This window comes from Bos indicus x Bos taurus, chromosome 7, assembly GCF_003369695.1.
Source record: "Bos indicus x Bos taurus breed Angus x Brahman F1 hybrid chromosome 7, Bos_hybrid_MaternalHap_v2.0, whole genome shotgun sequence".
NCBI classification, from domain to species: Eukaryota; Metazoa; Chordata; class Mammalia; order Artiodactyla; family Bovidae; genus Bos; species Bos indicus x Bos taurus.
Window position 1 is genome coordinate 93717769 of NC_040082.1, and position 23292 is coordinate 93741060.

A 23292-nucleotide genomic window follows, 5' to 3' on the forward strand; every position below is an offset into this window, starting at 1 on the left:
AATTTGAGTTTTGTATTTTGAGTTAATTTTTGTGTATGGTATGAGGTAGGATCCAACTTCATTCTTTTGCATGTGGATATCTAATCGTCCCAGCACCATTTGTTGAGAAGCCTCTTTTTTCTCCATTGAATAGTGTTGTTGAAAATCAATTGACTATAGATGTCTGGGTTTATTTCTGTACTCTAAATTCTATTCCACTGATTTATAGGTCTATCCTTATACCAGTACCACACTCTTTTGATTACTGTAGCATTGTAAGTAGTTTTAGAAATGGAGAAGCCTGACTCCTCCAACTTTTTTTTCTTTTCTCAAGACTGTTTTGGCTATTTGGGGTTTCCTACAATTCCATATGAGTTTTAGGATCAGCTTTTCCATTTCTGCCAAAAAAGAGAAGTCATTGGGATTTTGATTAGAATACATTGAATCTATAAATCACTTTGGGGAGTATTGACATTTTAACAATAATGAGTCTTTTAATTCATGTCTACAGGATGTTTTTCCATTTACTTAGGTCTTATTAATTTTTCTTAGGAGCGTTTTATAGGTTTCTGCGTACAAGTCTTTCACCTCTTGGGCTGCACTTACTCTTAAATATTTTACCTTTTGGATGCTAAGTGGAATTATTTCCTTAATTTCACTTGTAATTACTTTTTGATAGTGTGCAGAAATACAACTGAAATTTCTTGGTCAGTGTTTTGTTGATCTTGTATGCTGCAATTGTGCTGACCTCATTTATAGTTTTAATAGTTTTCATTCTGTGGATTCTTTAGTATATCCTCTATGTCAGGTCCCCTGGTTTTGTAAGTTTTTGACTGGGTCCCAGAGTTCATCTAAAGTTAATTTTGTCAGTTTTTGCCCAGCTCTGTAGTTGCTTTTTGTGGAGGAGTAGAACTTCAACATTCCCTACTCTGCCATTTTTTTTTTTCATTTTCCTTCCAAAGCTTTTATTTTTTTATTTTTTGGTTATTATTTAGTAATTTTAAAAGTCTGTCATTTAATTACTTTTTTTTTTTTTCCTGAACCCTCCTCCCTCCTCCCTCCCCATACCATCCCTCTGGGTCCCTCTGCCATTTTTGGAAATGTCACTCCTAGTGAAATAAACTACTGCTTGTTTTTGTGTAGGCCATTAGGAATGCTTTTTACATTTTTAAAAATTATTGGAAAAAAATCAGAAGAATAATATTTTGAGCCACATGAAAATGACATGAAACTCACATTTCAGTGGCCATAAATCAAGTTTTATTAGAGCATAGCATGCTAATTTGTTTACTCATTGTCTTTGGCTGCCTACACGCTCCTTGGCAGTGTGAAAAGCTCATCAGAGACCATTGTTGCCTGACAATGCGAAAAAAAAAAAGCCCTGGTGGCTTAGTGGTAAAGAATCTGCCTGCAGTTCAGGAGATGGAAGAGACATGGGTTTGATCCCTGGGTTGAGAAGATCCCCTGGAAAAGGAAAGGCAACCCACTCTAGTATTCTTGCCTGGAGAATCCCATGGACAGAGGAGCCTGGTGGGCTACATTCCATGGGGTCACAAAAGGATTAGACACGACTAAGCAACTAAGCAGCAATTTGCTTTGCAGAAAAAATTTGCTGCCTCTGGACTAGGGGATTGATCTGATTGAGAATCAACTTTTTTCTTTCAATAATATTTTATTCGAAGGACTCTTGCTTCCTATTGCATCACACTGGGAAGCACGGGATTGCCCCACTCTTGGTGATAATATCATTCATTTGTAAGCTCTGGGCTGCAGTCCATGGGGTCGCTAAGAGTCGGACACGACTGAGCAACTTCACTTTCACTTTTTACTTTCATGCACTGGAGAAGGAAATGGCAACCCACTCCAGTGTTCTTGCCTGGAGAATCTCAGGGACGGGGGAGCCTTGTGGGCTGCCGTCTATGGGGTCGCATAGAGTCAGACATGACTGAAGCGACTTAGCAGCAGCAGCAGCAGGTCATATTTTTTCTTTTTTCTTAATAGAGCAGGGATCATAGTAAACTGTTTTCCCCACCTAACACCATGCTGTGTCTTTCCACATCACTAAGATATCTGTGCATTTGAAGCTGATCTTGAAACTAGACTCAAGCACATAGTAAAGTGGTTCTGGCAGACCTGGGGTGGGGAGTTATCCAGATGATTCCTGGATACAGACAATTCCTCCCTCCCTTGCAGACATCGACGAATGCTCTGCACACTCAGGCATCTGTGGCCCTGGAACCTGCTATAACACTCTGGGGAACTACACTTGTGTCTGCCCTGTGGAATACCTGCAAGTCAACGGTGGCAATAACTGCATGGGTATGAAGTATGATGATGAGAGAGACCAGTAGTTGTGAAAAAAGGACTAGCCTATGGGAGGGGCTTCTGGAAGTCTCCAACCCTTGAAAGAGTGTGGAGAGGCATGTTTGTTGGGGGAGAGATGAAGGGTGAGTGTATTTGAAATGCTGCTAGGCAGCAGTGAACAAGGCTGCAGGCTCAGGGCTGCCATGAATGGTTGTCCAGGTTGTGCACTGCCCAAGAAAGGTCAACATGTGAATGGCACTCTTCTGTGTGTTGCCTCAGAGAAGTCAAGCCAGTGGTTTTCAAATGGATTTGTGAATGAGCTTCTGCCTCTCTGGCTGTCTTCCTCTGGTGTCTCTTACCTACATCCTTCTCCCCAACCCAACTGCAGACATGAGGAAGAGCATCTGCTTCCGGCATTACAACAGCACATGTCAGAATGAGCTGGCCTTTAACGTGACCCGGAAGATGTGCTGCTGTTCCTACAACATTGGCCAGGCCTGGAATAGACCCTGTGAGGCCTGCCCGACCCCCGCCAGTCGTGAGTGCCCCTCCCCCGCCTTCTTTCAGTCTGGCCCTTTTCAGGGCAGTGTTTAAGGCAGCCTGCTGCACTTAGGACTCCTGGATGAGTCGTTGTTTTGATTAGAGCCAAAGAGTTGAAATTCCATCCCGATCAGTGTATGGGGAAAATCAATGCATCCTGATTTTGCAGACTTGTGGAATTCAGGGTGGATCAGCAAGGCTTTCATCTGGGTTAAAGAACTTTGAAGACTCACAGATTATCTAGGGGTGGAGGGATGTCAGTGAATGCGTGGGGCCAAGAGCGAAAAACAGAAGTGGTCAGAGACACCAGGGCCCCATGAACTGGGAAAGTAGCGAGCTCACAGAAGCTCTGGAAAGGATTACAGAAATGTCGATTGGGATGAAGAAGGGTGTTCCAGGCAGGGGACAGCAGGAGAAAAACCCTAAAAGAAGGACTGAGCAGTAGGGGTGAGCTCTATTAGAAAAACTTATCAGCCAGCTGGGCATCAGAAAGAGCTGCAGGAATGGAGTGCCCACCAGAGAGAGCAGCCGAAGATTAAAGTGTATTGTTCAGTCTCTCAATCATTTCTGAATCTGCAACCCCATGAGCTGCAGCGCACCAGCCTCCCCTGTCCTCCACTATCTCCCAGAGTTTGCCCAAACTCGTCCATTGAGTCAGTGATGCCATCCAACCATCTCATCCTCTGTCGCTGCCTTCTCCTCCTGCCCTCAATCTTTCCCAGCATCTGGGTCTTTTCCAGTGAGTTGGCTCTTCCCATCAGGTGGCCAAAGTATTGGAGCTTCAGCATCAGTCATTCCAATGAATATTCAGGGTTGATTTCCTTTAGGATTGACTGGTTTGACAAGCGTATTAGTGCTATGGAATGAATGCTTGTGTCCCTCATCCCAGATTTCATATGTTGAAGCCCTAACCCTCAGTGTAATAATAGTGTTTGGAGGTGGTGCCTTTGGGAGTTAATTAGGTCATGTGGATGGAGCCCTCTAAATGGGAGTGGTGCCCTTATAAGAAGAGACACAAGAGTTGCTCTGTGTTTGCCATGTGAAGACACAGCAGGAAGACAGACAGGAAGACTTCTCACCAGACACCAGATCTGCCGGTGCCTTGACCTTCAACTTCGCAGCCTGCAGAATCATGAGAAGTAAATGTTTGTTATTGAAGCCACACTGTCCATGGTATTTCCTTATAGCAGCCTGAACTGAGACAATGAGTTCCCTAGGGTTGTGGCAACAAATACCACAGACTTGGTGGCTTTAAAAAAAGAAAAATATGGGGGACTTCCCTGGCAGTCCAGTGGTTAAAACTCCATGCTCCTATTGCAGGGGTGGTGGGTTCAATCCCTGATCAGGGAACTAAGATCCCACATCCTGCCCAGTGTGGCCAAAAGCAACCAACCAAACAAACAGAAATGTATTTTCTCACAGTCATGGAGGCTAGAAGTCAGAAGTGAAGGTGTGAGCAGCGTTATTCTTCCCCAGAGGCTCGAGGGCAGAATTCCTTTTTGCCTTGTCCATCCTCTGGTGGCTTCTTTGGTGTTGCTTGGCTTGTACCTGCATCATCCCTGTCTCTGCCTTCAGCTCACATGACCTCTCCTCATGTCTCCACCCATCTCTCCTTTTCTTATAAGGACACCAGTCATTGCACTGTGTGTGTGGGCCTAGCCACTCAGTCATGTCTGACTCTTTGAGACCCCATGGACTGTAGCCCACCAGACTCCTCTGTCCATGGGAATCTCCAGTCAAGAATACTGGAATAGGTAGCCACTCCCTTCTCCAGGGGGTCTTCCTGACCCAGGGATTGAACCCACGTCTCCTGCATTGCAGGCAGATTCTTTACCATCTGAGCTACCAGGGAAGCCCAGTCATTGCATTAGGGCTACCCTGATCTAGGATCACCTCAACTTGATTAACTCTGCAAAGATCCTATTTCCAAAAAAGGTCCCAGAAAGTCTTGGTGGACAGGAACTTTGGGGGTGGGAGGGTCATTGTTCAACCCAACACAATGGAGTGGGGAGGGGGTCATTATTGGGTATCTCTGGGTGCCAGACCCTGTTCTGAGTTCTAGAAAATAAGAATATGGTAGACCCAAGCTGTGCAGTCTGGGAGGAAACTGCAGACGGCCAAGTCTGGTCATGAAATCATCAAAATAGATCAAACGTCAGTCACAGATTATGTGCTGGGACTCGGGTACCTGCCTGAATTGTGTGCACCTGAATCTGAGCTGCAGGTCGAATACCGATGAGGCGGAAGTCCACACTAGGCTCAGTGGCCATCATGTCCCATCATGATGCAGGCAGAAGAGTGAGTGAGGGGCAGGGCAGGGACCTGGGGAAAGGGGGCACCAACCTAATGCCTGATAATGTCTGTCACGTGGGTCCAGGGACACACACCCACCTGGGGACTGAGGTCAGGTAAGCAAAATTTTGGTGTCAGCAGTGGGATATAATTAGAGAGTGAATTGCCCAGGGGACTTCCTAGCTGGCTCAGTGGTAAAGAATCTGCCTGCCAATGCAGGAGACATGGGTTCAATCCCTGGGTTGGGAAGATCCCCTGGAGGAGGAAATGGCAAGCCACTCCAGTATTTTCTCCTGGGAAACCCCATGGACAGAGGAGCCTGGTGGGCTGCAGTTCAGGGGGCTACAAAGAGTTGGACGTGACTTAGTGACTGAACAACAACAGCAACAACGAATTGCCTGGGGGAGCCAAAGGACAGTATCATCCTCTGTCCATGGCCAGAGTGATGAGCTGCCCTGAGTCCTCAAGGCTGAAGCAGACTGTGCTAGAGAACAGCAAAGGGAACAGTATGTGCAAAGTTATGGTAGCGTAACAGCAGGAATATCCAGATGTGTAATGAAATCAGGGTAACAGGAGGGCAAGAGTTCCTGTTGGCAGAAAGGTGAGACTGAGGGAGAGAGGAAGGTCTGGAGGTCCAGACTGTAGAGTCTGCATTTTATGGTGAGGATGGTGGGGTGTGGCTGGTGGCACTCACAGAGAGAAGAGAATTGCCTACGTGTTGGAAGATCACACTGCACAGGGGCCTGTAACCCTCCCGGTGCTGTTTAGCGTGGAGGGAGTTATCAGAGGCCACGTGAGCACCGGGCTACAGGGATGGACCAGGTGATCAGAGAGACAAGAGGAGGGGTCCTCCTAGCAGGGCTGCAGCCTCAGCCCCCACTCCCCTGTTTTCCTTTGCACAGTGGATTACCAGATCCTGTGTGGAAACCAGGTTCCCGGGTTCGTCATCGACATCCACACAGGGAAGCCCCTTGGTGAGTGACCTCCATGCCCCCTTCTCCCCCCTGCCACTGCCTGGAGCCCCTGGTCACTCTGTGCCCTGAGCCCTGCCCCCTCTTTTCCCCTCCCCCACAACTCTTTCCCTTCCATTCTCCTCTACCCCACACCCTCGCTCTTCCATCTCCCTCGGCCAGGAATCCTGCCCCTCAATCCTGCTCCTTTTTTTTCCTTTTTTTTCTTTTTTTTTAAATTAAAGCAGAGAGTATTTTTAGTAAATTGTTCTTCATTTTTAAACATTCTGTTAAAATACCCATAACAGAAAATTGGCCATTTTAACCATTTTTAAGTGTCCAATTCGTAACAATAAACAGATTCATACCATCGTGCAACCATCCCCACCATTCATCCCCAGAACTTTGTCATCTTCCCCTACTGAAACTCTGTTCCCATAAACACTGACTCCCCACCCCTTCCCCCAGCTCCTGGGAACCCCCATTCTACTTTCAAACTGTGGTGGAGGTCTGTGGTGGAGGTCCACAATTTATGGAGAACTGTGGTCTCCGTAAATTTTATGTCACAGAAACAGAATCATATGGTATTTGTCCTTTTTGTTTGCTGCTGCTGTTCAGTCGCTAAGTTTTGTGTCCGATTCTTTGCTACCCCATGGACTGCAGCACACCAGGCTTCCCTGTCCTCTGCTATCTCCTGGAGTTTGCTCAAACTCATGTCCATTGAGTTGGTGATACTATCCAACCACCTCATACTCTGTTGCCCCATTTCCTCCTGCCTTCAATCTTTCCCAGCATCAGAGTATTTTCCAATGAGTCGGCTCTTTGCATCAGGTGGCCAAAGTACTGCAGCTTCAGCTTCAGCATCAGTCCTTCCATTGAATGTTCAGGATTGATTTCCTTCAGGATTTCCTTTAGGATTGGCTGGTTGGATCTCCTTGCAGTCCAAGAGACTCTCAAGAGTCTTCTCCAACACCACAGTTCAAAAGCATCAATTCTTCGGTGCTCAGTTTTCTTTATAGTCCAACTCTCACATCTGTACATGACTACTGGAAAAACCATAGCTTTGACTAGATGGACCTTTATTGGCAAAGTAATGTCTCGCTTTTTAATATGCTGTCTCATAGCTTTTCTTCCAAGGAGGAAGTGTCTTAATTTCATGGCTGCAGTCACCATCTGCAGTGATTTTGGAGCCCAAGAAAATAAAGTCTCTCACTGTTTCCATTGTTTCCCCATCTATTTGCCATGAAAATCAGTCCTGAGTATTCATTAGAAGGACTGATGCTGAAGCTGAAACTCCAATACTTTGGCCACCTGATTGGAAGAACTGACTCATTGGAAAAGACCCTGATGCTGAGAAAGATTGAAGGCGGGAGGAGAAGGGGACGACAGAGGATGAGATGGTTGGATGGCATCACTGACTTGATGGACATGAGTTTGAGTTGTCTCTGGGAGTTGATGATGGACAGGGAAGCCTGGCATGCTGCAGTCCATGGGGTCGCAAAGAGTCGGACACGACTCAGCGACTGAACTGAACTGAACTTCCTTCAAGATTGACTGGTTTGATCTCCTTGCAATCCACAGGACTCTCAAGAGTCCTTTTATTATATGTCTGGCTTATTTCACTCAGCATAATGTTCCCAAGATTTACCCATGTTGCAGCATGGATCAAAGTTAAATGAGGTCTTGTACCTGAATGCTAAATTTCAGCTGTGCGGTATTTAATTGATGAACCTACTTTCAGTTGTCTTCATCCCATGGATGTATTCTCCTTATTTCCTTTTTTAAAAAATTAATTAAGTAATTAATTTGGCTGCACTGGGTCTTAGTCGTGGCACAAAGGATCTTCGCTCTTTGTTGCAGCATGCGAGATCCATTCCCTGACCAGGGATGGAAGCCTGGCCCCTGCATGGGGAGCTTGGAGTCTTAGTCCCTGGACCACCAGGGAAGTCCCTCTCCTTACTTTCAACAACTGGAACAGAGCAGATGAGATCTGATTCCCTTCCAGCCACCCCTTCAAATCTCAGTCTCTTTCCCCCTCTCTCAAGGGTTCAAGGTCGTAAATCAGTCCCCCAGTGCACTCTTAGGCTGATTCCAGGTTCTTCTTTATAAACAACAGCTTTATTGAGATACAACTCGTGCTTTATTCCTGGAGTACTTCTTTCTAGTGCCTTCTTCATGCATTTAAACACATATTGAGGTTCCCCCCATTGAAAATGTAGGCATTATTTTCTGGGAGTTGGACATAAATCCTATGCTTTCCCACATATTGTCTGTAGGACAAAAAAAAAAAAAAAAAAAAAAAACCTTTCTTTTTCCCCCCAGAAAAGAGTCGTGAAGAACCAGCCAGGTTACTACACACAGGACTGCTTCCTCCTACATCCTACTTTGTAGTATTCCAAGTATGGACACATCCCAGGTCATAAGTCAGTTCCCCGTGGATGGACACTTAGGCAGATTCCAGGATCTCATATAAATAAAACAACAGCTCTCCTGAGATATAATTCACACACCATACACTTCACCCATCAAAAGTGCACAGTTCAGGGGCTTCCTTGGTGATCCAGGGGTTAAGGCTCTGTCCTTCCACTGAAGGGGGCATGGGTTTGATCCCTAGTCTAGAAAGTTCCACATGCTATGAGGTGTGGTCAAAGGGAAAAAGAAAAAGTGCACAGTTCAGTGGGTTTTCGTATATTCTCAGAGTTGTGCTCCATCACTTCAATTCAAGTTTAGAGCGTTGCATTGCACACAAAAAGAAACTCCGTCCCTATAAACAATCATTCCTCATTCTCTCTTCCCCCAGGCCCCCAGCAACCACTAGTCTGCTTTCTGTCTCTTTGGATGTGTCTGTTCTGGACATTTCATATAAATGGTATCATACGGTGTTTGTTCTGTGGGGACTGGTTTCTCTCATTAAGCTTCATGTTTTCAAGGTTCAACCACATTGTAGTGAGTGTCAGTGCTTCACCCCTTTTTCAGGCTGAATCGTATTCTCTTGTATGAAAAGACCACATTTTTTATCCTTTTTTAAAAAATTAGAGGATAATTACTTTACAATATTGTGGTGGTAAAACAGATAGCAACATTTTTTTTTGACCACGTGGCATGCAGGCTCTTCCCTGACCAGGGATCGAACCTGTGATCCCTGCAGTGGGAGCACAGAGTCTTAATGACTGGACCACCAGGGAAGTCTGGAGAGACCACATTTTGTCATCCATTCCTCCTTTGATGTTTCTGGTCTCTTGCTAAATGTCATCGCAGGTCCTCTCATGCAACCTCCTGCTGACACATGGGGCTGCTTCATTCCAGAGACCCCAGAATAGCAGTCTTGCACACACACGCACACACACACACACACACACAAATGTGCTGGGTCACAGCCAATGTGCACTTTTGTTGAGAAAGATGCCCTCTCCCCTTCTGCCTTCCCTCTCACGTTCTAATTTCTTTCTGCTGTCAGCAGTTCTAGGTTAGCCACGGCAGAATTTTTCAATTGAAGGCTCGCTTGTGGACACACAAGTCCTCCCCAGTGGCACGATCTCTTAGGTCAGGGTCCCTAGACGACGCCAGGGGCTGGACTGCCCCTGATGGCTGGTGACCTCCCCCAGACATTGACGAGTGCGGGGAGATCCCCGCCATCTGTGCCAGCGGCGTCTGCATCAACCAGATCGGGAGCTTCCGCTGCGAGTGCCCTGCGGGCTTCAGCTACAACAGTCTGCTGCTGGTCTGCGAAGGTGCTGCCACCCCCCTACCCCCACCCCCAGGTGGGATCCTGGTCCTTCTCCCACCCTGTCCTCTCTGGGCAAGTCATTTAAATTCCATGAATCTCAGTTTCCCCCTCTGCCTATGGGGCTAACAGCTTTCCAAGGGGCTCCATCCTGTGTCACCCCCCTCCGTGTGGTTCTAGCTGCTTCTGGAAAAACCAGGGGGAGGGGGCTGGATTTAGGGTTTGATTCTGCAGGAAAGATTTTCTTTCACTGCCCCCACCTGGCTGGCTGTACTCCCCAGACGTGGATGAGTGCACCAGCGGGGAGAACCCCTGCCAGCAGAATGCCGACTGTGTCAACATCGCTGGCAGCTACCGCTGCGAGTGCGCCCAAGGGTACAAGCTGTCGCCGGGCGGGGCTTGCGTGGGTAAGTGGGGACATAGTCGGGAGGTGAGGGAGTAGGACAAAGCCAGACTCTGTCTCCTGCTGGGACTCGGGTAGGGCATGGTCCTGTCCGGACTTTGCTCCTTGGCTGCGGTTTTTTTTTTTTTTTTTTTTTGGCCATGTCACTTTACAAGAGGGACCGTAGTTCTCGGACCAGCGATCAAACCCATGCCCCCTGCAGTGGAAGCGCACAGTCCTAATCGCTGGAGTTGCCACCTTGGCTGTACTTTGGGGTGGGGGTGCCGAGGGCATCTGTTAATGGGGGAGTCGTGAGGATGAAATGGGAGGTGAAGTGTCTCCCCTGGGGCAACAGCTCACATGGGGAGCTTCCCCGCAGGGTCGGGCTCCCCCAACTGCAGCATGTGACGGCTCAGGACATGCTGTGGGTGGGAGCCCTGGGGACACTGTGCTGCCTGCCCTCCCTCAGGACGGAACGAGTGTCGAGAGATCCCGAATGCCTGTAGCCATGGCGACTGCATGGACACAGTGGACAGCTACATGTGTCTGTGTCACCGTGGCTTCCGGGCCTCAGCGGACCAGACCCTGTGCATGGGTGAGAGCGCCCACCTGCTCCCGCCTCAATGGCCAGGCCATGAGGAGGCCATGGGTCTATACCTCCCCTGGGGTGGGGCTGGTGCTTCCGCCCATCCTGGTTCATTGACTCACAAGTTTGAGTCCTGGCCCCTGACACCTGGGGTGAATAACTTACTCACCTCCCTGCACCTCAGTTTTCTCATCTGTAAAATGGGGGTAGTAAATAGTACCAAGGATATATTTCCCATCCATGTGGGCAGGGCTGGGTACTGGAGAAGGGGGCTGGGTCCAGTCAGGCCCTCAGTCCCCAAGCTGCCTGTTGCCCTGGGTGAGCTGGCCAGGGGTCGGGGCCTTTGCTCTGGCAGATGTCGACGAGTGTGACCGGCAGCCGTGTGGAAATGGGACCTGCAAGAACATTGTCGGCTCCTACAACTGCCTCTGCTTCCCCGGCTTTGTGGCAGCACACAACGGAGATTGTGTGGGTGAGCTGCCCAGCCTCAGTGCACCCCCACTGAAAAGCTGATCCTTGGCTTGAGAGGCACCACCTCTCTGAAATGAAGGATCTCGACCTGGGGACACCTTCAGTAAAACAACCTCAGGAGATTAAAAACTAGTTAACCACAAAGTTCTCCAAACCCCTACAGTTGTTAGGTGCCAGGGGCCCCTTCCTAGAGCTTACACTCAGGTTGATAAGAAGGAGATGGCCGATACAGAGAGGAAGGTGAACAGTGAAAGCAAGATGCTGGTAATTTAGTACCGTGGTTCAAAGTGTAGATTACGAGTTCAAGTGGTAAGAGTTCAAATCCCAGCTTTGCCATCTGCCAGCTATGTGACCCTAGGCAAGTCACTTAACCTGTCTGTGCTTTACTTTCCTCCTCTGTGAAAAGGAGACTTATAGAATAGTAGTACCTACCTATCTTAATATCAATCAAATTGACTTCTGGACAAAGAATATTTGGAGAAGGCAATGGCAACCCACTCCAGTATTCTTGCCTGGAGGATCCCAGGGACGGGCGAGCCTGGTGGGCTGCCGTCTATGGGGTTGCACAGAATCGGACACGACTGAAGCGACTTAGCAGCAGCAGCAGTACCTACCTATCTTAATATCAGATCAGACTGACTTCTGGACAAAGAATATTACCAGAAATAGAATCAGTGTATGTATTATAAGGAGTCAGTTCTCTTAGAAGACATAACAATCATAAATGCTTATGCAGCTAATAATGAGTTTCAAAAGGTAAGAAGTAAAAATTGACAGAACTAAAAATGAAATAGACAAACTCACAGTTATGGTTAGAGACCTCAACTCTCTCCTCCCTCAGTAATAGAGGGAAAAGTAGATCAGTAAGAAAGAATATAAAACACCTCAACAGTACTATGAACCACCTAGACCCAAATGATATTTATGGAGCATTCCAGAATATACACTATTCTTAGGTGTACATGAACATTCACCAGGAAAGATCATATTCTGGGCCATAAAACAGTTTTTTTTTTTTAATTGAGGTTACACAAGGTAGGGTCTCAGATGTAATGGAATTAAACTATTGTAGTAGTCAGTCACAAAAAGATCTCTAGAAAATCCCTAAATATTTGGAAATTAAGCAATGTACTCCTAAAGAACCCACAGATAAAAGAAGAAATCATAAGGAAAATTAGAAAACATTTTGAATTAAATGAAAATAAAATACAACATAAAATTTGTGGGATGCAGCTAAGGTAGGACCTATAGGCAAATTCATAGCATTACAGTGCTCATATTAGAAAATACTGGTGTCTGCTTCATAGGATAGTTGGAGAGTTAATATACAACTGGCATCCAAGTGCTCAGTAAATTGAAGTCACAGCCGTGAAGTCAATTTTTGAATAGAAGTGAAAGGGACGCTCAGAGCCTTAGGCTCTGTGGGTAACCCTGCTGACCCATCTTCCCTCTGCAGACATGGATGAGTGCACCACCATGGTGGGGCAGGTGTGCCGATTTGGCCAGTGCCTCAACACGGCTGGCTCCTTCCACTGCCTCTGCAAGGATGGCTTTGAGCTCACAAGTGATGGGAAGAACTGCATAGGTGAGTCTCACTATGGTGTGTGTGTGTGTTAGCCACTCAGTCATGTCTGACTCTTTGCGGCCCCATAGACGGTAGCCCGCTAGGCTCCTCTGTCCATGGAATTCTCCAGGCAAGAATACTGGAGTGGGTTGCCATTCCTTCACCATGGTGCTGAAGCCATCTCAGCCAGCCCCTGCTCCAAGCTGACCTGCAGTTGGTACTTTTGAGACTGCATGACTCCATTTCATAACCATACATTTATTTTAAGGTATAAAAAGAGACAGAACCAGCATACCACACCCATGTTTTCACCAGGTTTGTGGTTTAGAGAATGACTGTCTTAAAAATCCAAGTTTTATGATGCATGAAATAATAGAGGAGCTGCGTGGATGACAAGGAAAGCATGAAAGGGGTCTGCAAGTGGCTTGAGATTAGGAACTTCACTCCCCCTTTCCCTGGAAAACACCTGGCTCCATTTATAACCCCCACCAGGACCCAGAATATTCTTCTCCAGATGTCTTTGTTTTCCCAAGGCTCAGCCCTTCCTCTGGATCCAGGAAGGCTTGTCTGGGGGCCCTCAGCCATTATGCTGTGACCATAGCTGCTGGTCTCAGCCCCAGGCGAGTCCCTGCCCCCCAGCTAGTGCTGAGACCCCTCCTCCTCCTCTCCACAGACACCAACGAGTGTCTCAGCCTTCCGGGAACCTGCCTGCCAGGCACTTGCCAGAACCTCGAGGGCTCCTTCCGCTGCATTTGTCCCCCAGGCTTCCAGGTGCAGAGCGACCATTGTGTCGGTGAGTACCTGGCCTCACCTCCCAGCTCTGGGGCCGGGAGGGGAGGGCACCCCTGGGCCTCTGTTCCTCCATGTGTAAAATGGGAATGCCAGCTGGACTGGTGGTGAGTGAAAAGATGCACTTAGGGGACTACCTTAAAGAGTCAGACACAACTGAGCGACTGAACTGAACTGAACTGAACTGAGCTTGGTAGTTCAGTGGTATAGAGTCCTCGCTTCCAACTCAGGGGACGTGGGTTCGAACCCTGGTCAAGGAGCTAGGATCCCACATGCCTGTGATGCAGCCAAAAATTAAAAAATAAAACCGAATCACATACACACACAAGATGCTCTTAGCACAGTGCTCAATGCAGCTCCATACACTTTTACTGTTATTAAGATGGTCTCTCAGCTCAGGTCTCTCTGGGGCCCTCAGGCTTCCTCATGAATCCCATGATATGGGCATGGGTGTGGGTCTCACTGGCCCAAACGTGGAATTCATCACTCGATGAGTGATGGTCGAGGACTGGTCTGACCTGAGCTCCGGCATTATTCCACACCTGGGTGACTTGTATATTCCATGCTAATCTGGAGCAGTCTGGCCTGACCACCATTCATTCACTTGGATTAGGCTTGTGCAACCTGGGATAACCTGGGCCAGTCTGGCCTTAGCAGATGGACTAGTCTAGTATAATGTGAGCTAACTCCATCCACCGTAGGCTAATGTTACCCAGTCTTGGTTGGTGGCGGTTTAGTCACTCAGGCATGTCTGACTCTTTTCGAACCCATGAACTACAGTTGTTCCCCTGTCCATGGGATTTCCTAGGCAAGAATACTGCAGTAGGTTACCATTCCCTTCTTCAGGGGACCAGTCTTGGTTAGCTCTGTACAAATTTAGTCTCTAATGATGAACTTTTCCTGACCATGACCTCTACCTTGGAGACACCTTCTAGGAGAGAGACACACACACACATTGCCTACCTGGAGCTCTGGCTTATCCTGAGCCCTGGGGACCCCACCCCGCAACAGTCCCTGGATCCTCCCGGGATGGGCCCCCACTCCTTCTGCCCCTCCCAGCAGCTGACGCTGCCCCACCCGTGGAAGGCCTGATGCATCCCCCCTCACTTCATGTCCCTGCCCCTCCAGACATCGACGAGTGCTCCGAAGAGCCCAACCTGTGCCTTTTTGGCACCTGTACCAACAGTGCCGGAAGCTTCGATTGCCTCTGCCCGCCTGACTTTGTCCTGTCTGACAACGGGCACCGTTGCTTTGGTGAGTCTGGAGCCAGGGAGCACTCAGGCTGAGGGAAGAGGTGGGAGTGGGGTGGGGGAAAAGCTACATCACCCATAAAGGGGACTTGCAGTTTCTTGTGTGGGTCTCCAGGAGGCTTGTCCAGTGTGGGCTAGCTTCACCTGGGTTGAGCTGGTCTCTTCTCTCCCAGGTTAGGGCAACTCGACCAGTATTTGTCATTCTGGGAACCAGTGGTGAGCCAAACTCCTCAGTCTGTAAAGCCGAATCACGTCAGTGAAGGCTCAGGCTAGGGAATGGGTGTCAGTAATGAGAATTTGGGGTCTGAAGTCTGGGGTCCTCTGGTTCTTTGGAATGAGTTGCTTTGCCTCTCCAAGAAGGGGATTCTGATCCAAGAATTACATGGCTAGGTTTGACCATTCTGCTAACTTGGGATGACTCCCACAGCTGTGAATGTGGGGTGTTACTGGAAAGGATTCTCAGATTCTGTGAATGTGGGGTGTTGCTGGAAAGGATTCTCAGATTCTCAGCAAAAGCCCCAGGACCGACCCTCATTGGCCCAGGGTGGGTCACATGTTCGTCCCTGAACCAATCACCACGGAGTAATCCTGAACTGTTCTGATTGGCTGCTGGTAGGGTCAGGACCACCCCATTCACAAGAACTGGGGGTGGCTGGCCCTTCTAGCAGTTTCACTGGGGAATCACCCCCACAGACACACGGCAGAGTTTCTGCTTTACCCATTTCGAGGCCGGAAAGTGCTCAGTACCCAAAGCTTTCAACACCACCAAGGCCCGGTGCTGTTGTAGCCAGAGGCCCGGCGAGGGCTGGAACGACCCCTGCGAGCTGTGTCCCCAGGAAGGCAGTGGTGAGGGCCCCCCTGCCCAGTCTCCCTGGTCCTTCCTGCCTGCCCCCTGCCCCTCCCCTGTCTGCTCTCCTTCAATTCTTCTCCAGCCTTCCCCACACACAGGGGATGCTGGGGACTGCACCTGGCCACAGACCCTCACCTCCCTTCCCCTCTTGGTGTCCAGTCGCCTTTCAGGAGCTGTGTCCCTTTGGCCACGGGGCAGTCCCAGGCCCAGATGACTCCAGGGAAGGTGAGCTTCTCACCCAAGTGCTGAGAGCCCCCGAGGCCACAGCAGCCTCCTGCATTCCTTCCCAGCCCTGTCTGAGCTCTGTCCTGATTCCCCAGTCTCAGGTTCCCTCCTTGACCCATGGGTGGCCCTGGACACCGCCCCCCGCCCACCTCCTTGAAGGGAAGGAAGAGACCCTGATTGTGGCCAGGGTGTGACAGAGGCCTGCAACCCCTGCTGCTTGCAGATGTAAACGAGTGTGCGGAGACCCCTGGCGTCTGCACTAATGGCCTTTGCGTCAACACCGATGGCTCATTCCGCTGCGAGTGTCCCTTTGGTTACAGCCTGGACTTCACGGGTGTCAGCTGCGTGGGTGAGGGACTAGCCCACCCCAGCTTGCTTCCCAGGAAAGGAAGGAGCTGGGGAGGGCACATGCCACCCAAGGGAGCATCCCGCCTCTCAGCTGCTATCACTCTGCACACCCACCTGTCCATCTCACCAATGTTTACTCGCTTATTCACTCATTCATTCATGCATTTGCAGAGTTATTCATTTATTTACTCTTTCACCTATTCACTTATTCACACATTCTCACACTTATTCATTGATTCATTTACGTACTCTCTTGCTCATTCATTCACTAGCTTACATTCACCTATTTTTAAAGCTTTTACTATTTCTTTTTTAATATTTATTTAACTGGCTGCATCAGGTCTTAGTTGCGGCACGCAGGATCTTAGTTATGGTGTGTGAACTCTTTGTTGCATGTGAACTCAGTTGCGGCATGTGGGATCTAGTTCCCTGACCAGGCATGGAACCCGGGTGTCCTGCAGTGGGAGCGCAGAGTCTTAGCCACCGGGCCACCAGGAAGTCCCTCATTCACGTATTCACTTACGGAATGCCTCTGCCCCGAGTCCAGCCCTGATGCGGCAAATCTAGCCCTGTCCAGTCTGTAGACACTCAGCAGGAGGCAGACAGGATCATGTCAAGGGTGGGGGCTCCCTGAAGGCCCTGACCACCCCCTTACCTCCCCACCGCAGACACAGATGAGTGCTCCATCGGGCACCCCTGTGGGGGAGGCACCTGCACCAATGTCATAGGAGGCTTCGAATGTGCCTGTGCAGATGGCTTTGAACCTGGTCCCATGATGACCTGCGAGGGTAAGGCTTGGCCTGCCCAGACCTGGGGCTGTGAAACGGAGGCTAATGGGGGCTGACCTGAGAAAGGGAGAGGAGGTCCTGCAGGCAGACCCCACCCACCCGGCACCTCCACTGGCCTTTCCAGACATTGATGAGTGCTCCCTGAACCCCCTGCTCTGTGCCTTCCGCTGCCACAACACCGAGGGCTCCTACGTGTGCACCTGTCCAGTCGGCTATGCGTTACGAGAGGATGGGGCCATGTGCCGAGGTAGGACCCGCACAGGCAGGTGGCGGATAGACAGGGCGCTGGGGCTCGCCATACTTCGGTCCCGAGAGAAAATGAAGAAATAAGAGCTGTGCCTCCAAGAGTGGGAATGAGTACTAAGTGATAAAGTGACGGGAGAGCTGAGACAAGTGAGGTGCAATGGGTGCTCTTTTGTGAGGGGTGGTTCTGTATTTTTATGAAAGGGGAGCATCTCCTCAGTCTAACAGAACAGGACTGTGGCTCAGGAGGCCTCTCTGGTGGTGACTGGACATGCCCTGAATGGGCTGGCACAGTGGGGACAGTGACTGTTCCCTTCCCCCCTGGGGACATGTGGAAATGTCTGGAGATACTTTTTATTGTCACAGTTGAATAGAGGTGGGGGTTACTACAGGCATCGGGTGGCCAAGGTTGCTGTTCAGTATCCTACACTGGACAGAAGAGCCTCCCACCACAAAGAATTTTCGAGTCCCAAATGTCCATAGTGTAGAGGGTAGAAACCCTGGCCTGGGACTTGGTCCCTCAAGGGCTGTTTCAGGGTCAATGTTCCAGGGACCATGGTGAAGGTCATACAGATTCAGAGACCCTGATGTGGGCAGGGGATGCAGGTGTTTGGGGCAGTCCTGACCATCCCCTCCCACTTGACTTCCCAGGAAGTCTGGGATAGGTGGGGGAGGAATGGACAGTGGGCAGTGCTTCAGGTACCTCTCTGGGAGGCCATTGTAGGGTGGGAGAGTCCAGATTTTCACAGCCTGGAGCTGAGCCACGAGCACCATCAACCCATGGTCACCCACAGATGTGGACGAGTGTGCAGACGGTGAGCAAGACTGCCACGCCCGGGGAATGCTGTGCAAGAACCTCATTGGCACTTTCGCCTGCATCTGCCCCCCAGGCATGAGGCCCCAGCCAGGCTCCAGGGAGGGCTGCACAGGTACAGAGGGCTTCCCCACCCTATCCCACCACAGACAAGAGAGTTCAAAGCCAGAGGGCACGCGAAGAGGTAGACATGGATCCTGGAGGTGGAGGGCAGACATGGACCCTGGAGGTGGAGGCCAGGTCAGAGGACTCTGGCCTCCCTGCCTCCCTGCCGGCCTGCCTTATCCCTCCTGCCTCAGATGATGATGAATGCCGTGCCCAGCCCAGCCCCTGTGCCAATGGCCACTGCATCAACACCGTGGGCAGCTTCCACTGTGACTGTGACGAGGGCTACCAGCCCAGCCCCAGCCTCACCAAGTGCCAGGGTGAGTGTGACAAAGTCCCAGTGTGGCACCACCACCCGGGAGTTACCTGAGGCGGGGACAGGGTCGGGGGCACCAAGGGGGTTACCCAGCCAGTCCAGACACATGTGTTCATCGCACGCCCCCAGCTTCCCTTTGTCCCTTCGGTCACCCCCCCGAAAGATGAGGGCATGTCCCCACTACCCTATCATTACACCCAGGAAGAGGCCCTCCCCAAGTTCACCACTTCGTGGGGCTAAACCTAGAGGGCGACCCAGTGGAACCAGGTGTCCGGGCGACTTATCTGTCCTGGTCCCCAGTGTCCTTGTCGCCTTCTCTCTACACACTCTGCTCCTGGAGCACAGTCTCCACCCCTCAGCTTCAGGCCAAGGGGGTGTATCCAGCTGCCTCCCGTACCACCCCAGCCTCCATGACCCCCAGATGCAGCTCACCCCAGAGCAAGTTCAGTACCTGCTCCCTGAACCCCATCTCAGTGATGCCCTGCTTCCCACCCGGACCCCCAAGCCAGCCTCCCCAAGTAATCTGATGACCTTCTCCCCACCTCCGTGGACATCACCTCTCTGCTCTGGCCCCACTGTCTGTCCTGGAGGCCACAACCTTTTGCCTCCACGCTACCCCTTGACCATCCGTTCTCCCTGCGGCCAGAGGGATGCTGCCGTTTGACCTCAGAAAGCCGCCCACATCTGCAGCCCAGGGGCTACGCCTCGGATTTGGGGTCTCTAGGTTCTGCCACAGTCCAGCCCCAGCCGCCAGAGGGCGTTTCACAGCGCTAGGCCAGGGCGAGAAGGGGGCGGGCAGACTTCCCTGGTGGTCCCCTGGTTAAGACTCCACGCTTCCACTGCAAGGAGCTAGGGTTTGATCCCTGGTTGGGGAACTAAGATCTTCCATGCTGCGTAATGCACCCAAAGCGGGGGAAAAAACCCACAGTGCTGGGCGACCACAGTTTAGAAGCCGCCACGCAGTGGACATGCGCAGTCGTGTTGGAGATGCTGGAACCTATATGTAGATTCTCAGCACCGCCGATGCCCTTGGGGAAGGGGAGCCTGGATGGATGGCTTGTTCCTCCCGCCCGTCATCTCCACCTGTTCTCCCCAGACATCCGGCAGGGGCCCTGCTTCTCTGAGGTGCTGCAGGCCACGTGCCAGGCTCAGTCCAGCAGGGGTGAGGCGGTCACCAGGGCCGAGTGCTGCTGCGGGGGCGGCCGCGGCTGGGGCCCCGGCTGCGAGCCCTGTCCGCTACCTGGCACGTCTGCCCACCGGAAGTTGTGCCCCCACGGCTCCGGCTACACTGCCGACGGCCGAGGTGGGTACTGTTCTCTGTCGTGTGCCTGTGCCGCGGCCAGTGTTGGTGTGTGTGAACCAGTGTGTATGCATCTCTGTGCTGGCGGGTGGGTGGACCAGTGTGAACCACAGCCTGTTCGTCGCTCTGTGAGTGTGTGTGCATGAACTTGGGTGGATGGGTGAGCAGGTGTGTGAACCAAAGTGTGTGTGTATGTGTGTGTGTGTCCTTTGTTCTGGGTGTGTGGGGGCTCCTTAGTGTGTGAGAGTGTGTGAGCTGGTGTGCCTCTCCTATGAGTGCAAGCTAGTTGAGCATGTGAGCTGGTGTGTGTTATGTGTGCGAGCTTGTTAGCATGTGTGTGTGTGTGTGTGTGTGTGCTGTTGAGGGTGAGGCTGGGTGGGGAGTTCACACCAGAAAGTGGATGAGAAGGAGTGAGCTGGTTCAGGATTCTGATAAGCATCTATGAGGATGGGCACGTGTGAGCGAGTGTGCGTGTCTGACCCAGAGAAACCCACGAGTGTGTGCCCTTGTGATTCTGTAGAAGCATCTAAGCAGGTGACTGGCATGTCCATCTTTGCTTCCATGTATGTGTCTGGGGTGTCCTGATGAGGTGTTGCTGGTGAGGCTATGTGTCCTCCACCCTGAGGGCTCTCAGCATCCAGTAGGAGGAGCTTCATAAGCCTGAGTGTGGGGATCACAGGGGCTGGGTCTCGAGCTCTGGGGTGCAGGGCGGGGAAGCAAGGGCTGGCCTTACCTCCCAGGGGAGTGCTGGTGGACCCGAGGGAGGTGGCGTGTCCCAGTGACCAAGGTGGGTAGCCCCAGCCAAGCCCTGCTTGTCCTCAGATGTGGATGAGTGCCGTGTGCTCCCTCACCTGTGCCCTCATGGTGAATGCATCAATAGCCTTGGCTCCTTCCGTTGCCACTGCCAGGCTGGGTACGCGCCTGACACCACTGCCACAGCCTGCCTAGGTGAGCCCCCCGCCCCTTTCTCTGAGCCTCTCCTTACAGCACCTGGCACACACTTCCATGAGAAAACCAAGTCCAGAAAGCAAAGCAGCTTCGTTTCTTTCCTCCACCCGACTCTATTTGGGCCGCTTTTCTCCTGTTATTTGGTGCATCCTAAGATTTTCAATTACATTGTGTAGCAGGGGTTCATCTAAATCAGGGTCAGCAAACTCCTGCCCAAAGGCTGAATCCGGCCCTCTGCTTGTTTTGTTAATAAAGTTTTATTGTCACACGGCCATGCCTGTTTGTCTTCTCATACAGTGGCTGTTTTTCCTGCTACAAAGAGTTGAGTAGTTGGAATTAAGACCACAAAGCCAAATATATTTACTCTCTCGCTTTTTGCAGAAAAAAATGCTGGTTCCTTGGTTAAGCCCACAGATTCTGGTTGTCTAGGGTCTGGGAAAGAGGCCTCAACTGGGCCTGGGTGGAGAACCCCACCCCTGAGCCCCCAGGAATGTCTGTCTGACCCTCCTGAGTGCTGTGTCCCGTCTAGATGTGGATGAGTGCAGCCAGGCCCCCACGCCATGTCCCTTCCTCTGCAAAAACACTGAGGGCAGCTTCCTGTGTGCCTGCCCCCGTGGCTACCTGCTGGAGGAGAACGGCAGGATCTGCCGAGGTGACATCCCTCTTCCCACACCCACGGCCCATGGGGCTCTGTCCCTGTCCTCCTCAGGGGCTCCCCCTCCCGTTGCATGGGGTGAGCTTCTGTCTCCAGGGCATCTCCCCTGGGAAGCCCCCAGCCCCGGCAGGCCCTACCCTGAGCCCTCTGGGACCTTCTGTGTCACAGACCTGGATGAGTGCTCCTCCAGGCAGCACAACTGCCAGTTCTTCTGCGTCAACACCATCGGTGCCTTCACCTGCCGCTGTCCCCCTGGCTTCACCCAGCACCACCAGGCCTGCTTTGGTGAGTCCCCTCAGCCCTCCCTGGCAGCATGACCCCAGCTTTCACCAGATAAGAAGCAAAGGCACAGTGTGGGCCAGATGTCAGGGACACAGGGGTGATCAAAGTGCTTGTTCTGTCGCTGTTTACATCCTAGTGGTGTCTTGGACCTCAGTCTTCTTCCTTGCCCTAGGAACCTAGGAGGCCACCCTCAGGAGTCTCTCTGACCTTGGCCCAGGACACCTATCCTCACCTCTGGTGTGCTGAGTCTGTCTTTTAGGGCTTCTCCAGGCTGCTCCTAAAAGCCAAGGGGCTTATACAGTCCACACCAATCACTTCTTAGTGTCTTGTGACCTGGGAGAACCATATCTCCCCCAAGGGCTGAGCCCAGTCACAGGTGGCTTTGTTTGGGCTCCCATGAACTCAGCTAACAGATACTGAACACCTGTGTACTAGGCAGTGCTCTAGACCAGAAATCAGCAGACTCCAGCCCCCAGGTCAAGCCCAGCCCCCTGCTTGCTTTTGTCAATAAAGTTTTATTGGCACACAGCCATGCCCATTCATTTACATGTCTGTGGCTGCTTTTGCTACAACAGCAGAACCTAGTAGTTGCAATAGGGTAAATGATATTTCCTACCTGGTCCTTTACAGAAGCAGTTTGCTTCATCCTGTTCTAGACCCCAAGGGTATAGGACATGATTCAGTTATACACAGGGTGATTAAGTCGCTAAGTTGTGCCCGACTCGTTTGTGACCCCATGGATTATAGCCCACCAAGCTCCTCTGTCCATGGAATTTCCCAGGCAAGAGTACTAGGGTAGGTTGCCATTTCCTTCTGCTGTTTCTGTCCCAACCCAGGGGTTGAACCTGCATCTCCTGCATTGGCAAGTGGCTTCCTTACCACTGAGCCACCACATGTACACCACATGTGTACATATATACTTATCTATTTTTTTTCATATTCTTTTCCCATATAGGTTATTACAGAATATTTAGTAGAGTTCTTTGTGAATATTTAGTAGGTCCTTGTTGGTTATCTATTTTATATATAGTAGGGTGTGTATATTCGGAGAAGGCAATGGCACCCCACTCCAGTACTCTTGCCTGGAGAATTCCATGGACGGAGGAGCCTGGTGGGCTGCAGTCCATGGGGTCGCTAAGAGTCGGACACGACTGAGCAACTTCACTTTCACTTTTCACTTTCATGCATTGGAGGAGGAAATGGCAACCCACTCCAGTGTTCTTGCCTGGAGAACCCCAGGGACAGGGGAGCCTGGTGGGCTGCCGTCTTTGGGGTCGCACAAAGTCAGACACAACTGAAGCGACTTAGCAGCAGCAGCAGCAGGGTGTGTATATTAATCCCAAACTCCTACTAATTCATCCCTCCCCCTCGCCTTTTCCCCTTTGGCAACCATAAATTTTTTTACTGTGTCTGTGAGTCTGTTTCTGTTTTATAAATGAGTTCATTTACGTCATCTTTTTAGATTCCGTGTGTAAGTGATATCATATAATATTTGTGTTTCTCAGTCTGACTTACTTCACTTAGTACGACAATCTCTAGATCCATCCATGTTGCTGCAAACGGCACTATTTCATTCATTGTAGTATT

The 23292-nt window shown here is 50.7% G+C and overlaps 1 protein-coding gene across 4 annotated transcripts in view; it reads left to right on the forward strand.

The window, feature by feature from the left end:
• Positions 1-23292, forward strand: part of FBN3 (fibrillin 3) — a 70683-nt gene that overhangs the window by 38190 nt on the left and 9201 nt on the right. For 3 of the 4 annotated variants that reach the window (XM_027547536.1, XM_027547538.1, XM_027547540.1), the window contains 21 exons: positions 2173-2298; positions 2672-2821; positions 6018-6089; positions 9671-9796; positions 10071-10196; positions 10641-10766; positions 11113-11229; positions 12685-12813; positions 13466-13585; positions 14710-14835; positions 15525-15677; positions 15841-15906; positions 16130-16255; positions 16923-17042; positions 17167-17289; positions 18080-18214; positions 18399-18524; positions 19617-19823; positions 20643-20768; positions 21298-21420; positions 21592-21708. In XM_027547536.1, coding sequence (XP_027403337.1) covers positions 2173-2298; positions 2672-2821; positions 6018-6089; positions 9671-9796; positions 10071-10196; positions 10641-10766; positions 11113-11229; positions 12685-12813; positions 13466-13585; positions 14710-14835; positions 15525-15677; positions 15841-15906; positions 16130-16255; positions 16923-17042; positions 17167-17289; positions 18080-18214; positions 18399-18524; positions 19617-19823; positions 20643-20768; positions 21298-21420; positions 21592-21708 — 2640 coding nt within the window. The remainder of the gene's footprint in view (positions 1-2172; positions 2299-2671; positions 2822-6017; positions 6090-9670; positions 9797-10070; positions 10197-10640; positions 10767-11112; positions 11230-12684; positions 12814-13465; positions 13586-14709; positions 14836-15524; positions 15678-15840; positions 15907-16129; positions 16256-16922; positions 17043-17166; positions 17290-18079; positions 18215-18398; positions 18525-19616; positions 19824-20642; positions 20769-21297; positions 21421-21591; positions 21709-23292) is intronic. The other variant, XM_027547539.1, reaches the window with a different exon arrangement.